Consider the following 17511-nt stretch of genomic DNA (forward strand, 5'->3'; position numbering starts at 1 on the left):
CAGTGGGCACTCCCTACGCTGCCCCGGGATCATCGAACCTTTGTGTTTACAGTATGGGTGTTTTGGGGTTTTTTTAATTGAAATACAGTCAGTTATAATATGTCTATTTCCGCTGTACAGCACAATGTCCCAGTCATGCACATACACACATATATTTGTTTTCACATTCTTCTTCACTGGGTTTTTACAGAAAGCTAAGGGTTCCTTCAATTAAGATCAGAGTTGGCATAACTGTTGATTTGAGTCCTTTGCTTGGGGGCCCTGACGCGAGGTCACTCCTGTCTTCGTATTAGGAAGGGTGCGGGTGACATCTAGCGTGCTGTAGAATGATGTCCGTCTTACTCCACCCGATCACAGGGACTCCCGCCACATGGGTCGTGCTATCTATAAAACTGTGTTGAAGAAACCATCAGCCCAAACCACAGTTTTTGTGCTTGTCTGGGAGTGCCATCTGCTCTGCGGTAATAGCTACATGAAATAAAATATCTTTCTTGACTTCAAGAAAGAATGTTTCCCCCGTTTAAAAAAAAAAAAATCCCCATCTGACACCAAAATCAACCAGTCTTTTGAAGTGTGCTGGTTCTTCCCATCCGCTTACAAAACTAAAATCAATCGATCAATCACAAATCCTCAGGACACTGCGAGTAAGCAGTTGCTATGACATCTCTGTCCCTGGAACTCTGCACACAAAGCCACAGGCACCCACTATTCAGTGACTATGCTTTGCTTCCATAACTGGGAAGCGTCTGCACTGCTTTGAGGGATAGCTTTGGGGATGGGCAATGTTTTTCTTTTAGATTGTTTTGCTCACCACAGCCTCAGGTTGCCTGTTTTAAAGATAGAATGGTCTGGGGTTTAGGGAAACAATTCTTGCATATTCCAACCTCAGGCCCTTAAAATGTGAGCGCTTCTTTTTGCCTGGCATTGCCCAGACACGAATAACAAGCTGGCCCTGTCGAATCCATCATTTGCTTGGGAAGATGGTGCAAAGGCAACGTGAGGATGTCGGTGAGCTCTGGTGCATGTGCCTGCTGTCTCCCCGGTGGCGCCGTTTCCAGACCTGCAGACACCGTGTGCGCACAGACAGGTCCAGGGAGGTGCCGCTGTGGCGCCCGCAGCCTGCAAGGCTGTGCCTGTTCTCAGCTCAGTCAGACCTGGATGTCTCTTCTGCAGGCCTCTGTGTGATATGTTTGATATATTAGGTTGTTATTTAATCCAACTATATATCAAACATATTCCTACAGTGTCTTGCCCTGTCTCCGGGGGTTCCTAATATAGCTTGTAAGACCACAGGAAAGAGTATATGAAAATCACAAGTAGACTTAGCAGACGGAGTACTCATTACATTTCATCCTGCGATATTCCATCTCTTCTTGGAGCGTTTGAGTCCTGTATCTGCACTGCTAGATCATTTTATAGAAGCAAATCATAACTATTGATGTTTCATAAGAGCTTGAGATACTGTGTACAGCCTAGTTTCATGCAGTGACGAATCCTTAAGGGACGCTCTTGGTGGAAAAAAACTATGTTTGTGATACGAGGTTAGGATTATAACATCCAAATACATCTTGATTTATATTTGATTTTAGTTCAGTTTTATCTGGATCTTCAATTTAGAAATTAGTAATTTTCACGATCAAGCTTTCTGCAAAAACTCAGGCACAAATCAACTGTCCGTAACTTTCCTTCACACTCAGAGTACAAAATATATAAACCAACAGTGTGGATGGTGAGTCACTGGGCTTTATGTAAACCATGGAGGGCTAAATATATCTAATAAAGATAACGTAGTGTGGATTATACTCTGTCTGTTGGGTTTCCTGTTATAGATTACCTTGTCAGTAGAGGATGATAATATTTAGAATATGCCAAAAATCAGAACGTAATTCCATAGCCTAATTGGGTGCAACAGGAAGTTGGGGATTATGAGACATTTTTTTTCTGGCACATGACAGCCTTCTTTGGTTGGCTTTGACCTCCTCCTCATAGACGAGCCTGTGAAGTATGTGTGAGTTCATTCTGATCTCTCTCAACAAAAGACTGTGAGCACTGCTCTCTGGAAAGAGAGCTGTTGTGCTAATAGCTCAGTTTTTTGGAGCAGAAGAGCAAGTGCCCTTTTGCAGGACTTTCCTGAGTGTGTCAGCGGTGCCCACGCAGGTCGTGAGCCAGTGGTGGGGACGGCGGTCAGGAGCGCTTCCCCTGGGTGTGTCTAGGAGCCACTGCCAAGCGGCTCGCAGGGACTCTGCCCAGCGACAGGTCACAGCAGCAGCAGAGAAGTGATGACACAGGGGAGGGGAATACACTGTGGGAATCGCAGCCGCCAGAGTCGGGGGGGGGGCTGTCCCTGGGATCCTTCTGCACTGCGAAGAGAGCAGTGGGTGGACACCAGCGGGGGCTCTTGCACACGGTTTTCAAGATGCTGCCAACATCAGCACCACCTTCGTGAACACCACCTTCACGCAGCTGGAGAGTGTGGTTCTCAGTTTTAAGTCCATTTGAAGCTGGTTGACCAGAATGACAAATTGACTGCAAGGTATTCTGAGGACCGAAAAAGCACAGGTTAAAGGACCTGAATTTGAAGCCTATACATTCAAATGGACGTATCTTTTTATTTCTTTTGGTAATTTTGCCGCTGACCAGCACGCTCTGCTGACGAGTTGGGTGAGTGGGAGAAGACGGCCCGATGCTGTGGGAGGAGACAGAGCTCTGTCTCCGTGGCTGAGCTGCGTGCGCCGAGCTCACCTGCGCCTGGCTGGTTCCAGGCCCGGAGACGTGAAGGGAATGAGAGAGAAGCTGAGTCAGGCTCTCGGCCGGCACGTGCTCCCAAGTGATTCCCCACCAGGTAGAGCAGTTGGTCCCTCAGACCCTCCTCAGACACACACAGGATTCATGTCACGGGAGCTTACAATGTAGCAAGTTGATCTGATTCAGCCTGAAAGAACTCTCATCTGTTCTTTGTCCATGCTTCCTAGATCGACGTTCAAGTGCCTTTATATTTGTTTCTGAGAGTATGGCACATCTTTAAGAATGTCTCTAACAAACAAAAATGGCAATTAAAAGATCATTCTTGTGGTATTTCATTCAAAAAATTCATTTAAAGTTAAATAAATAATTTCATTAAAAATAAAGCGGTGGCTCCTGTGGGAGAACCACTCCCAAGGTACTAATCACGCAAGCTCAGACCTTCTCCATCTGGCGCCGCGTAAACGTGTGGTTACTCCGCACTGGATGCAGAGGCTGGTCCCTCCCCAGGTTGCTGGCCTAACCATTTGGCAGCACTTTCTCTCTGTCACCCGCTCTGTTGACTGTTTCCCTGGAGTTTCCTTTGGGACCAGGCCAGCTGACCGGGCCTGGTCTCTTGGCAGTTCCAGTGGTTTGAAGAGGCTTCCCTTCTATTACAACTAGTCAGGGTGGTGATCCTGAAGCTAACCCACCCCGGGTCCTCTGGAAGAGAAGCTGAGGTGGCTCTCCTCCTGTTTGGGTCTTTGGGTACCGGCTCAGGTTCCCCCTGGGCACCTCTTAAGTCATGTCAGACGTAAACTGGTGGCAGCCAGACTTGCTGCTGAAAAAGGAGACTCGAGGCTGCCTGGTCCACTGGGGCTTCTAACTGTCAGGAACGTGCTTCAGTCACGTTACTTGAGTTCTTTGAAGTTTCTGATGTGATGTGACTTTGTTTTTAATTGCAAGCATTTTACAAGGCTCTCTGACACAGAACAAAGCATGGTTCCTAACCGGAAAGACGGGGCCATGAGCTGTGATCAGGTTTCTGGAGCCAGTTGTGAGAAAATCGACCATTGTGCCTGTCAGCTCTCAGCAGGACGGTGTCTCAAAGGAGGTTTTCAGGGAGGGAGGTGAAAATCAGGGCAGTGACCCTTTGGCCATCTCCTGTGGGTGGCTTTGGCCCATCGCCGTCAAGTGCATCAGGGGAAGGAGCTGCAGGGTTGCAGGGATGTAATTCACAAAGAAGAGGGCAAGAAAGAGGACCACGGATGGCAGCATCTTCCCTCTGCCAGGAGCATACCCAGGACCTCTCCAGAAGGATGGGCCTGGGGGAGGCTGGTGAAGATCCAACAGGATGGAAGCCGAAAGAGAGGGAGGAAGACGAAAAGGAATCATCATTAGAAGAGGCTTCACCTGGAACTGTGACATGGCGGGGGCAAAGGACCAGGAGGGTTGAGTTTGCGCTTCAAGATACAAACAGGAAACGTTTGCTACCTGCAGAAGGGCAGCTAATTCCCCAAAGTCCAAAGTCACACGACCAGAAAGGGCAGCGCAGAGACTGAAACCCAATTGTCCATCTCCGGCGTGGGTGTAGAGGGAAACGCGGGAAGCAGCGCGGACCCTTGACACTCCATTTCTCTTTGGTTTGGGTTTTCTATTTATCCTGTGGGTTCTAATCAGAAATGCAAGCTAGACCTTTTTTTAGAACTAAGAGTGGATCACAGGGTTCAGCTGAGAATCAGACTAGCTTCACTCAAAACCAGAAAAGTGGTTTTTAAAACCACGAAAGATACATGTAGGGATAGAAAGAATAGTGAAATCAATTGTGAATGCTTGCTGAGCATTTACTGTGAGTCAGTTATGCCCTGTGTATGTTAATGATGTATTTACAACAGCCCTCTCGGATAGGTGGGAGGGAGGGTAGGCTCAGAAAGTGAACAAACTGCCATAATGATTATGTTCTCAGAATCCCTGGGAGGCCAAAAGGAAAAATAAAAATGAGGACAAGCTTCCCCTTTTCTGTCCCCCTCTCCACCCTCCTTTCCCCTCTCCTGCTCCAGTGGCACCTCCAGCTCCTGAAACTCAAAACCTGTCAGCAGAGCAGGAATCTCAACCGCTCCCCGCTCCGAGCGTGGGAAGCAGGCAGCAAAGGACCCAGCCCACAGTGCGGCCTTTCCCACAAGGGATCTCACCAGCCCTCTGACTTGTTCAGAGAGGAGCTCTGGAGAAGTTCAGCAAACAGGAGAAGTATCAGCAGAAGGGTGCTTAGACGTCTGTCAAAGCTGCCGAGAAGCCACAACTAGATAGAGTCTGCTGGACAGTCCAGGAAAAACAGTTGCTAAGAGCTGTGGGCGACACAGCCAGTAACCTTTTTAAGTGGAGAATAACAGGGAAGGAGCAGTGTACAAAGGATGAGAACGTGGATGCAGCACTCAGAGGCTGCAGCCAACGCCCTCACCAAGCAGACTGGGCTCTTAGTTTGCACACCTATGACATTAGTTTGCTAAGAGAGCCTCTTAGTAAAATGCTGCAGTGTTTTGCATCTGTCTGTGCCTGACTCAGTGTCCTGGACCACGAGTGCCACTTGAGGGATACGGGCAGAGCGTGCAATTAACAACCCACAGCCTCAACAGAGCAGGAGCCGGTGCTTGGATGTGTGCGTCCATTTATCCCCAGGACTCAGGAATGGAAAGTTAATTGATGTGGACGCTCACCCCATGCATTTCCCCTTCTCTTACCTTGTACGTTGTCCTCTGGCTGAACTCTGGAACTTGGAGGCTTGTCTTAAATAGATACATTCTGTCAGCAAACCTTTATCACAGGGGTTTCTCTGCCTCATTTTGTGCTTGAGAGACATACATTAGATGAACACAGTCTGTGCCCTGGAGGAGATCACAGGCTGCACAGTTATGCTAACTGGTGTCTGTTTCCCTTAGTCCAGGCTAGCGTGTCCCCCAGAGTGGCCCTTACCTCCTGCATCTTCAGCCAGCTCCCGGGAACAGAGCAAGGGCTGTCGTTAATAAGCCTGTTGAGTGAAAGCATTTCCTTTCGTTCTGGTGCCCTGGGTCTCCAGGTTCTTCCCCAGGGTCGCCTTGCTGCAGCTCCAAGTTACCATTCCTCTGCTCAGTCTCTCAGCCCCAGTGGGCTTTGTCCCATTAACACACCCTACTTTTTCATTGTGGTCCTTATTTAGGGAAGTCCTTTAAAGACCAAGCCAATTCCTTGTCTCTCCTTGTTTGCAACGTGGCTAAGCATACATCCTCCCTTTTCTTGCCACCCTCCTACCGCTCCCCCAGATTCCATCCTGTATCCTGGTGGGAGCCAAAGCCAATGGGAACACAGAACTAGGGTGCTGTGGCTTTTCACCAAGTCCCCTTGGCTTGGGGAGATCTGGTTTTCTCTTAGGCTACAAGTTGTATGATATGAGGAAGCATCAAGCGTTTGTGTCTAATTTCAGCAGGAAAGGGAGAGTGGGCTTTTAGCCTTGATGATAAATCTGGATACCAATCCAGCAGACAGAAGGCAGATTTCATCTTGGAACTCTGCCCAAACTGCAACATCTAACTGTTTGCCCCCCATCCCGGTTGCCATCACAGCCAGCTTTACTAAGCCTTTTCTTGGGAAACTCTCCGGTACATTTTAGTGAGAGCAAATGTCTCCTAGAGATAAGGCATTCTCATGTCCATTTTAAAGCCTAGAGATATTATGGAAAGGAAAATAAAAATTTATCAAAGGGCATTACAGCAATTGCCATTGCAAGAAAAATCTGTGGGTGTCAAAAATATTTCCAAGTTGAGTGTCTATTTTAAGCATGAGTTTGAGAAAGAAAAAACAAAAACAAGGGTAGTGAAAGACATGGGAGAGGCCTTTTAAATCGGTTCTAATGAGAGAATTCTATCAGCTCTATCCATGCTCAGAATGAGCACTTAATTTTAAGGAAATTCCATTTTTGTGCAGCTTAAAATTTGGGAAATGAGAAATCAGCTGTGGAAGCAGACTCAGTGTTGGAACCCATAGCGTAGCTGAGGCCAGGACCTGGGAGACGTCGGGACCCACTGGGGGCCTCCACTTCCTCGTCTGCAAACTGAGGAGGGGCTCCCTTTGGACGGAAAAATCCTATGATTTCCCCAGTGCCTTAATCTGTGATAGCCTTGGCTTTCTTTTGCAGAACGGATTTCCAGAAAAGCTCTTAATTCAAGGTCATTGAATATACCTATCGGAGCCCAGTGTCATTTCTTTGTGGCCTTGGTATAGTGGTACCTTTTATGCCAGAGTGTCTTACAATGAGTTGTTTTGGGGTTTCAGTAAATAGATTTCATCTTCCACCATGACCTCAGGCTTCCCCGCCCCATAGCAAGGAGTCCAAGCTTAATCTACTGGCACTGAATCCATTTCTGTCCCGAATGCTCCTAGAGCAGGACTGCGTCAGAAATAAGAAAGAGTATGCTGCTTCTGTCTCAGAGCTTCTGAGATGCTGCCGTCATCCTTCAGACCCACTCGATGTGCACGGAAATGTTTTTATGATAATCCAGGTTATAAAAACAAAAATGAGAGTGGCCACATGTTGAACTATGAGAGAGCCGTAAAGAACAGGGCACTGGGGAAGCACTGTGCCCTTGTGTCCACATGGGACCATTAGTGAGCTGACATTGAGCCTCTGACAAGTCATTTCTCACCAGTGCCCGAAGTGGTGGCCTCATCTAGGAAAGGCACAGACTTGTGGAGGCAGAGGGGTTACATTTAGATCTCATCTAGACGCTTCCTGCTGTCGCGTGACCTTGGCCCAGGACCCCACCTCCCTCAGCCTGACTTTCCTCATTCTAAATATAAGGATAAAGATGAGGACAGTATGAGATTTTTTCCCCCTTTTTTGGGGTGAGAATTAAACAAGTTAATGAACATAAAGTGCCCGACAAAATACCTAGCACATAGTGGCCACTCTTAAAAACGTATCAATATTGTATAACATTGGGAACCAACTTATTGCCACTGAGTCTTACACTTAAGATTGGTTCAAAGGGTGAGTTTCGTGTTACGTGCATTTTAGCACTCACACACAAAGAAAAGCAGCGTTATACCTGGCCGTCGTCTCTCAGTGCCTGAGAGGCACCAGCTGCATCTTTAACCTCCTGTGATGGAAAGGGAAGTTAACCATGTTGACTTAGATTCACAGAACATGATTGCTGGAGGGGGCCTTGGAGGTCACCTAGTCTGACCACCCCGTATGGTGGTGCTCCGCCCCACCCTGCCGGGGACCAAGGTCTTTACACTTGCCCCACTTCCCGAAAGCTTCTCTTCAACTTTGCAGGTGTTGAGCAGCACGGGGCCGGGTGGTGGTGAATTTCAAGCAGAGGGGGCCGGCGTTCTTCCCCAGGTTGGGTTGTGCCTGGGTCTCCGGGTGACCACGCAGCTCTACCCTGATGTCCAGTCACCTCAATTTCTTTCTCACCGCTGATGACCTGTGGTCGGCATGTGCTCTGCTCAGCAACAGAAATGCAAATACTTTCCTACTTTTGTGTTCACCCAAAAGAAATAAGGCTTTTCACAGCTAACAGTTATCTTTCTTCTTTTCAACCCATCTTTTTGAGCCTTAAGCTCCAGGAAAGTGTGACCACCACCCACTCTTTGGATTTTGATAATTGGTTATTTTGATTTGGGGTATTGACGCTGATGGAACCATTCGAATATATTTTATTCACAATGAGCTTGCATCTCCTTAAAGATTCTACTAGAAAAAGAGTCTTAGAATTTCCTGATTTGAAATGTGCACGAAATCTCAGTGCTGGGAGATTTTATCTTTGAGAGGTGGGGTTGGGGAAGGCAGCAGAGGGAGAGGCATCCTGCCAGCTTAAGCTGGAACCCTGGGTGTGGTTTGTCAATAGAAAGCAGTGCACAAACGAAGAGCCAGGTGACCACGAAGGAAGTGGTTGGGCAGAAAGCGCCCTGTGGGGATGTGAATTGCGTGTGATGCTGTTTTCTTTTGGTTATAGCAAGCGGATGAGACCCTGGATTTTGAAGAACAGATCTTGGAAGCTGCTAAATCCATTGCTGCTGCCACAAGCGCCCTGGTCAAATCGGCCTCGGCAGCCCAGAGGGAGCTGGTGGCCCAAGGAAAGGTGTGTAAACCTCGCTGGCCGAGTGGTGGAAGGTTCATGCGGCCGGAGCCTCCGAGGACCGAGGACTCTGCCTTCCCTCCCTGAGTTGCCCGTCTCTGTCCATTTAACCAAACACCCTGTTTGCTTAAACATTACAAACAGAATGAAGGGTTTGGCTTCCAGGCCTCTCATCTAATTCTTATTAGGGAAAGTTCCCACCCCAGACAACAGTCAGGACCTGAACAAGACATTTGGCTTCCTACAGTACCTTAGTCTATTTAAAGATAAAAACTGTCATGTTTCCCTGGTGGATGGCTTCATAAGCACCATAGTCGGGGGCTTTCTAATACCATTTCCAATGCCAGTGACTCCATCCATTCTTCTAGCACTGTTTAGCTGAATGCTGTCCAAGTCTACAGTGAGCATTTCCCTCTGGTCAAAAGGCCGGTCTGGTTTTGAAGCTGAGATTTCTTGGGTCTGCTTCATCTCCAGTCCCCCATTCCATCTGCATTAGCGTGAAAGCGTAGTTCTTTTTCAGTGATCCAAAGGATTTATAGTACATTTGACTAATCCTGCATACGGGAAGGTCTTCCAGTTTAAAGTTCTCCGTGTGTCCTGTGTCTCCCGTACACCGTGGACCCACCCCATCTGTACATCTTGCAGAGAAGCTTCTCGGTCACACAGGCACCACAGCAATCCTGCAGGCTTGGGAAATGTCGCCATAACTGTCAGTCACTTCTGTTTGATATTAAAAGACCTTTGCTGTCGGTGTGCAGATGACAGATGTGATGGTGTGTTGACCTAAGAACGTGTAATACAGACAAGAGTTATGGCCAACCAGTGGCCTTCCCTCTGTCTTCCTCCCACAGTTGTGTCTCTTGTGAGCTTAGCCGTGTCCTGATCCAGCCTACATACATTGGCTCCTCTTTATAAACCATCATATAATACATTATCCAATATCGTGCCCAACTGGCATGAATCTGTCCTTCCATGCGTCTCATTTATCCCCTGTAGACCTAGCAGAGTGCCGACCTCACTCACCAAGGACTTGGTGACTGATCATTATGTAAAGACCAAAAATGAATCCTGGAGAGGCACATCCTACCTAAAATTTCCATTTATTTCAACACTGATAAAGAGCCATCTACGTGGACACATTGCTAGATACTAGAAAATCAAACTTGAAGATGGCCAAGCCCCTGTCCTCTAAGGAACTTACATGTTCAAGCATTTAAGGAGTTGGTAAAGGAGGTTCAGCTGGACTTGGTGAACTATGATTATATGCAGGACCGTGGGGCCTTACCTGACGGTCAGCAAGCCCCGATGTGGTACCTGTCATTGCTGACAGGGAGCCCCGATTTCTTATTCACATTAAAATACTTAAACCTTACCTCTCCAGGCCCCTCCCACAAGTATAAAAGCATTTCCTCTCGAAGCTGCTCCCACTGCATCTGGTCAGAAAATGTTACACTTGTTGGCATAATTTCTAGATAGAAGTGAAGATCGTCTTACTTCCAGCCTCTGACTGCTTTCCCTGCACCTGACAAAATGGTCTGTGTTTCCTTAAGATAAGGATCTGCACTCAGTTGTGTGCATCCCTCTTTCTAACATCATCTGCCAGAAGAATCACAGTGTGGCTTTCAGGGTCCATAATCAGGAGAGACTGAAGTTTCCCTTGGCCCTTGAGTGAAGTGAAGGCACCCTTCCCAGAAGCTTGGTGCCTGGCAGCTAAATTGAGGCTGTTGCCTCCAAGGCTGCCTCCTTGTGGCCCCGATGAAACCAGCCAGGATGCGCAGCCTTGGGACGGCCCACGTGGGAAGGGTAGGCGGGAGTCCCGAGGTGGCCCCGTGTATCTGATGAGATGCTTTTCTCTCTAGTTCCAGGCCAGGGGAGGGTCTGAGGGCTGCGGGTCGCCCTGCACCCTCCCGCTCTCACTGCCGGTTTCTCATCTCCACTCTAGGTGGGCTCCATTCCCGCCAACGCCGCGGACGACGGACAGTGGTCCCAGGGCCTGATTTCTGCCGTGAGTCGCCCGCTCCTTCTTCCCCATTGGCTTTGTGCATCCCCTGAGGGAGGTGTGGGCCTCGGGTCACTTCTCTGTTGACTGTCCCCAGGCCCGGATGGTGGCAGCTGCGACCAGCAGTCTCTGCGAGGCGGCCAATGCCTCCGTCCAGGGGCACGCCAGCGAGGAGAAGCTCATCTCGTCCGCCAAGCAGGTCGCTGCTTCCACGGCTCAGCTGCTCGTGGCCTGCAAGGTGAAGGCCGATCAGGATTCAGAGGCCATGAGGCGGCTACAGGTAATGGTCACTGATGCTGGTGGGAAAGTACTCCTGTTGGAGCGGGTAAGTGTCGCCGCAGGGGGCGGTCTCACTTCCTTGGCATGACCCACCAGGCCTTCCATCCGCAAACTCTGTCCCACGTTTCTCATTTTCCACCTCGTGTGGCCGTGCATCCCACACCTGCTGCCCCACCAAAGTGATGTTCTCCATATGTGCCTTCTGGTCTCATGCCTTAGGGCCCTCCTCCCCACCAGCCCAACCTTGCTGAACTCCTACTTGTCCTTTGTGACACATCACCAAAGCCACCTCTTCTGGGAAGCCCTCCCTGACTCCCAGTCAGTCCCTCTTCTGCCCTGCCAGAGCCTCTGGCCAGACCACTTACACTTCTTGTCACCTGGTACCCCCACGTTTATCTTCCTGTCTGCCTTTGACAAGGCAGTGAGCTTCTTAGGCACAGATCTTTATCTCTGAGTCTCTCACGCCTAAGACGGCTCTTGTTCAGTGTTTGCTAAAGAAAGGAGCAAAAGGATGGAGGAATTTATGAGATGTTGCTAAGGTTTCCCAGAGCCCCGAGAACACACTTACGAAGGTGACATTTGAGTCCTGCCCAGTGCATCTAAGTTTTCCTGATTGTTTTAATTATAAAAGTATTTTAAACACGACAAAGGAAACGTCAGAACAAAAAAAGATCACGTAGCCTCAACATCTTCACACGTCAGATGTTTTTTTCTCTTCCCGTTTCTCAGAATACTTTTGTCTAGTTGTCATCATCACGGGAGACATTCTGCATTTTTTTCTCAACATTTTATCAGACTTCTTTTTTTCCTTGAAGAGAAGGCTTCACAATGGCTCTATGTAGGGCTCACTGGTTCATTCTTCATGAGTCTCATTTTTAATGATTGCATGATATTGTGTCAGCTGATGATGCCAGAATTTCTCTATAGACATTGGATGTTTTTATTTCTGATTTTCTAGAGGTTCATTATTATAAACGTTGTGATGTAAATTGTTTATGTTGCTAAAAATGTTTATGTCAGACATGAATAAAATCGTAAATGGCAGAAATATTTGAACAATTCCATCGACACTCAGGACTCATTGTATTTTCTAAGTTCTAAAGTGCCTCACCATTGTTGGGTCCTCGTGTGTCAGTCTCTCCCTGACACCCCTCCCTCACCTTCATTTTCCTGCTGGCATAAACCCAGAGGGGAAATGGGGAGCTGCATGTCTGTGAATGCATGATTCGTGGGTTCTGGGGACACTTCTTTGGAAAACATCTCGAGTTAAGAGAGACCTGGATTCAAGTCCAGCCTCTGCCATGGATTAAGTACATGGTCTTACACAAATGGTTCCAAACCTTTCAGGCCTTAGTTGTCTCATCTGTAAAATGGGAGTAGAGGTACCTGCACCTGGCTCTTACGAGGGTCAGGAAGTGTGAAAGTGCTTTTGTAAGTCCTAAGTGTTTACACAGGTACAACCCAGCATCATTCTTATCATCGTGACTAATTTAACCGGATGTAGCAGTGTCGTATCTGAATCCCTTTTGGTGACCCAGAGGTTCTCTGCAGCTATGCAGACCTATGTTCAAATCACAGCTCTATTACTGACCAGCTGCAGGATCTTAGATGAGTTACTCAACTTCTCTCTCTCCAGAGGAAAGTGGACTAATGACTTCTGACCTCATAAAGCTGTTTTGAGAATAAGCATTTGATGACTGCTTGTCAGATCCTAATTGGCTTCCCCCTCCCTTCTTGTGCAAGCCCTCATGGTCCCCATTGGTCACTTTAGGTCACCAACCAGACGAGCCAGCTAACTTTGAACGAGAAAAGCACTCAACTTTCTGATGGCTAACCCCCAAGAACAAGTCCTGGACCCCAAGGGGGCTGGGCAAGGACTACAGGAGGTTTAATGAAGCCTTGAACACCAGTTGAAAGAAATTCCAAACCTCAGGGGGCAGAGGTCAAGTCCCCTGGGCCATGTTTTTGGGGCATTAAGAGTAAGCCCATGGGGGCTGTCCCCCTTACTGAAGATCTAAACCACTCATTGACAGGTTCTTCTTTACCTGTCTGTAGCATTCAGCCCATACTCGCGACAGAAAGCCCCGCTGGGACTCTGAAGTACATCTGTAAAGGCCTTGGTTGCTGTGGGGCTCCCACTCCTCCCACGCAAAGGCTTTCAGAGCCCTTCATTCCCTCAGAAGGCAGCCAGTGAGCTCCAGGCCTGAGTAGCCACTGTGCCAGGTGCTGGGGGTGTGGAGATTCAAGCCACAGCCCCTGCCTTCAAGTTCCTCACTGTCCAGGAGGGAGAGAAGCAACCACATGTGTGATAAGGGCTGCAAAGAAGCCAGCACGGAGCTTTCCAGAAGCCCTCGGGAGGGTGTGGCTAAGATCAAGGCAGACAGAAAAAGTGATCTCTGAGCCAAGTCCTCAAGTATGCCTCAGTTGGATATGGTTGGGGGTGGGGATGGTTTTCTAAACAAAGAGGCAGCCCCTGAGCATGCTTCTGTTAACACATGTATCATATTGCTGCAATCTTGTATTTACATAATTATAATTCTCCTCAAAAATGTGTGTTCCTTGGGAGCCGGGAAAAGTATCTTATTAATCTGTGAATGAGCTATGGTTAGGCAGGTTCCAGTGTTGGTAGAATCAGTGGATGGATGGATGGATGGATGGACAGACAAGTAGATGATAACTAGAGAGAAATTGTGTTATGTATAATTGGATGGCAAATTAATGCATAGTCTCATGAACTGTACCTTCATGTCTGTTCTTGCTGAATCCAAGTGGCTGTTTCTAATGATCTAATGTTTATTTTGTTCCCTCTCCAGGCAGCAGGAAATGCTGTAAAAAGAGCCTCAGACAATCTCGTTCGTGCCGCCCAGAAGGCAGCATTTGGCAAAGCTGATGATGACGATGTTGTAGTGAAAACAAAGTTTGTAGGGGGCATTGCTCAGGTTTGTGATCCAATCCAGACACTGTTTACTCCCAAGATGAGCAATGTGTTATAACAGAGACACAAACTAACAGTGGCTTAAACAAGCTGGAAGTTTATTTCTCCCTCGTGAAACAGTCTTGGGTGTAAGAAGTCTACGGATGGTGTGATGGTTCCTTTGTGTCTGAGACCCAGACTCCATCTGCCTTACATTCCTGAGATGTTGCCTTGGCCACTTGGTCTAAGATGGCTTGATAACCACCCCAGGTTTCCAGCCAGCAGGGAGACGGAAAGTTAGGGCAGGCATGACTCTGAAGTTGCCTACATCACTTCCTCTCACATGTCATTGGTCAACACTTAGTCACATGGCCAGCCTAGCTGCAAAAGATGCAGGAAAATGTAGTATTCTTTTCTGAGTAGCAGTGTGTCTACCTAAAAATCAGGGATTCTACTATAGAAAAGGGAGAAAAGAGGATGGGAGGACAGCAGTATTATCATTTAAATAAAATGATGCATTTGGGGCTGCTACTCACTACAGACTTTTGACCCTAGAGAAAGAATGAATGGTGACCGTCTTCCCAGAACTTTTACAGGAGTAGGTGGGATTCTGACTTATGCAGATCTGCATTCTTGTGCATGGTAGTGGGAAAAAAAGGTCAGGAAACCAGGCTTGCAGTTTAGGGTGTGTTAATATAAATCCTTTTTACGAGACGGGTTTTCCTCCAGGAGCACTGAGACCCCATTGCTGAAGTCAGTCATTCCCATGACTTTCTCAGCTCTTCCTGAACCACTCCCTGTGTTTGGAAATAACACTGGATGCGTTTTTACCAGAACTGCTTTCTTGATAGACTAGTTCCATGACAAGTTCCACAAAGCAGAGTCTCTGATCAAACAGGTCTGGGAAACACTGTACTCCAGCCTCAGGTATAATGATGCTCGTTAGTCTAGCAAAGATTCTGAGAAGGCCTATGGGAGAGAAATCTGCTTGGCTTTCCTGAACACAAACTTTTATTCTTTTCACACAATACCTATGAACTCATATTCCTCAGATCACACCATAGAAGCAGAAAATAGACATATGAAAGCCATTGAGTAGTTAAGAACTCCAGCTTTAGCCTCAGGCACACTTGAGCCAGGCCCTGCTCCTCTAGCTGGGGCACTTCAGGGAAGGGGACCCACATCTCTGAGCTTCAGCTCTCTCACTGGAGAAATGGGACATTGAATAGGACGTGCTTCACAGTGTTGCCGTGACGATGGTGGGACCCTCCCCGTGGAGTGCTTACACCCAAGCCTGGTGCACTGTAGTGATGCAGTAGATACTTGCTATTAAGTCGGTGGCCAGAGGTCAGCTTATTTTCTTGGATCAACGGGGTCATTGGTCTCAAAAGCAAACCATGGCCCAGAGGCTGGTCCCCAGAGGTAAGAATATTTTGTCCCAGGACACGGCTGTGGCTCACTGTAGCGGAGGCTGTGGGAGCCCGTGAGGCTTGCCGGGGAGGGGAGAGCAGTTTCCTAGACAGTTTCAGATACACCCAGCTTGTTGCTTTCCTTCCAGATCATCGCCGCCCAGGAGGAAATGCTAAAGAAAGAGCGAGAACTAGAAGAAGCCAGGAAAAAACTGGCCCAGATCCGCCAACAGCAGTATAAGTTCCTGCCCACTGAGCTGAGGGAGGACGAAGGCTAAGGCCGGAGCCGAGACGGCACGCCCCAGGGGACGACTCTGCGAGAGCCGGACAGAGGTGTCCCTCCTGTGGCCGGGCACTGACCTGGGACTGCCTGCCTCCCCCCGGGTGAGCCCGGAGCCCCGAGCGCTCGTCCTCACACCTCTGTCCTGCCAGGCACCGGCTGCATGATCGTGATGTCACACGGTACAGTGTCCCACCCACAGCTCCTCCGCTGCCTCCCCCCCGTGCCTCCCCGTATCTCAGGAGAGAGGGGCGTAGGTTTCACCAACTGTTACCAAAAAGGAGAAGTCAGTATTACGTCGTCCTCAGACACTCGTGCTTCTGCTGGTCCTCCTCTAGGCCTGCTCCCCGGCCTGTTGTGAAATCTTAATAGGAAAGAAAAACCAGCTCGGGGGAGAATCACTGATGCCATAGACACTCAAAGATACCCTTCTCCCTCCCAGGAGAAGATGGACGGTGGAGTTGGACACGGTTAATAAAAGCCAGAGACATAAGCCAGTGTGGACTCCAGGAGGGCAACTTGGGCCCACCTGCCATGTCTCCAGCACTGGCTCACCCAGAGGGTGGAGAATTCCTGCTCCTGTTTGCACGCTTTCTTGCCTCAGTGTGTAAGCCCCTTGTACAATCTAGACCCAACTTGTATTCTGTGGCCCAGAAAATCGAATGATTATTTTTTTTCCTCCATGATCCAAGGGCAGAGGTATGGGGGACTGTCAGGGCTGGGGGAGCAGGGGCTGTAATAAAATGTGTGGGCTCCTTACTCTGCGGAGGCTGCTTCAGTTCCTACAGATTCATTCGCACAAACCCACATCCCCCAGGCGACAGGCAGTACCTTACACATGCAGAGTCGGGGTTCAGCTCAAATAAAGCAGTTCTTGGTGACTCTGTTTTCTGGGTCCCACGTCAGCTTCTCTGCTCTCAAAATGGTCACAATTCAGGATTCTGCTTAAAAATCTGTTACCTGTCCTCCAACCTAAGATGGACGTTTTCTCTGTCTTAATAGCTCTAAAATCCAGATGTATTCTAAGATCATTATGAACCTTTAACAAGATAGTTTTGCTAATTAACACATCTTATCAGCAAAGACACAGTATTTTCAGAGTCTGCCTCCTGGATCCCACACTTGCAGAATTTTGTATTATTTCCCCCGCCCTTTCTCTTTTCTTTTCAGGGCCCTCTCCTCGGAAGGGCATTTTAAGATGTTGCACTTACCTTTGATCTGAGCCTTTACCCAAGACAGTACATGAAGGGTGGATGACTGGTGGGACAGAGCCTAATGCCAGGTAGCAGGTGTCTTTAAAAAAAAAAACTCGTCAGGGGAAGACGATGGTTATGGAGGTGCGTGGCTTTCAAAGATGGTGACCGATGAAGGCAGTCATCCTCCGCTTCTCTGCAGCAATGGGGTATCACACCTCCTATTTCTTCACATTAGAGCTTGAAAATCCTACCTGGGGGAAACGATGCTTTGGTCCTCAAAAAAAGTATACCTGTAGGCCTTGCCTGGCGGTCTAGCCCATGCCGTGGTGTTAAAATAGAATTAAACTCTTGGCAGCTTCCCATATTTATAAAAGACTTAGATTTGTAAGTGCTACACTTAGTAGAATTCTTTTCCCAGCCAAGTAGAAAGCTCCAGGAAATACAGTGGAAATGAGAAACAAGTGGAGAGGGCGTGTGGGGAGTTGGGGGTGTAAGCGTTAGCTCTGACGAGAGGGAGCTGGCCGAGCCCTGGCATCTCTGGGAAGAGCCAATGAACTTCTGGCTCGCCGCCTTTGCGTGTGGGCGGTACACCTCTTCATA

At 48.3% G+C, this 17511-nt stretch overlaps 1 protein-coding gene across 8 annotated transcripts in view; it reads left to right on the top strand.

Moving 5' to 3' along the window:
* Positions 1-16474, top strand: part of TLN2 (talin 2) — a 395955-nt gene extending 379481 nt beyond the window's left edge. For all 8 annotated transcript variants that reach the window (XM_074366238.1, XM_074366233.1, XM_074366231.1 and 5 more), the window contains 5 exons: positions 8712-8837; positions 10777-10839; positions 10931-11113; positions 13926-14051; positions 15585-16474. In XM_074366238.1, coding sequence (XP_074222339.1) covers positions 8712-8837; positions 10777-10839; positions 10931-11113; positions 13926-14051; positions 15585-15713 — 627 coding nt within the window. In that variant the 3' untranslated portion in view covers positions 15714-16474. The remainder of the gene's footprint in view (positions 1-8711; positions 8838-10776; positions 10840-10930; positions 11114-13925; positions 14052-15584) is intronic.
* Positions 16475-17511: the final 1037 nt, after the last annotated feature.

The sequence above is a fragment of the Camelus bactrianus genome, chromosome 6 (genome assembly GCF_048773025.1).
Source record: "Camelus bactrianus isolate YW-2024 breed Bactrian camel chromosome 6, ASM4877302v1, whole genome shotgun sequence".
Classification (NCBI taxonomy): Eukaryota; Metazoa; Chordata; class Mammalia; order Artiodactyla; family Camelidae; genus Camelus; species Camelus bactrianus.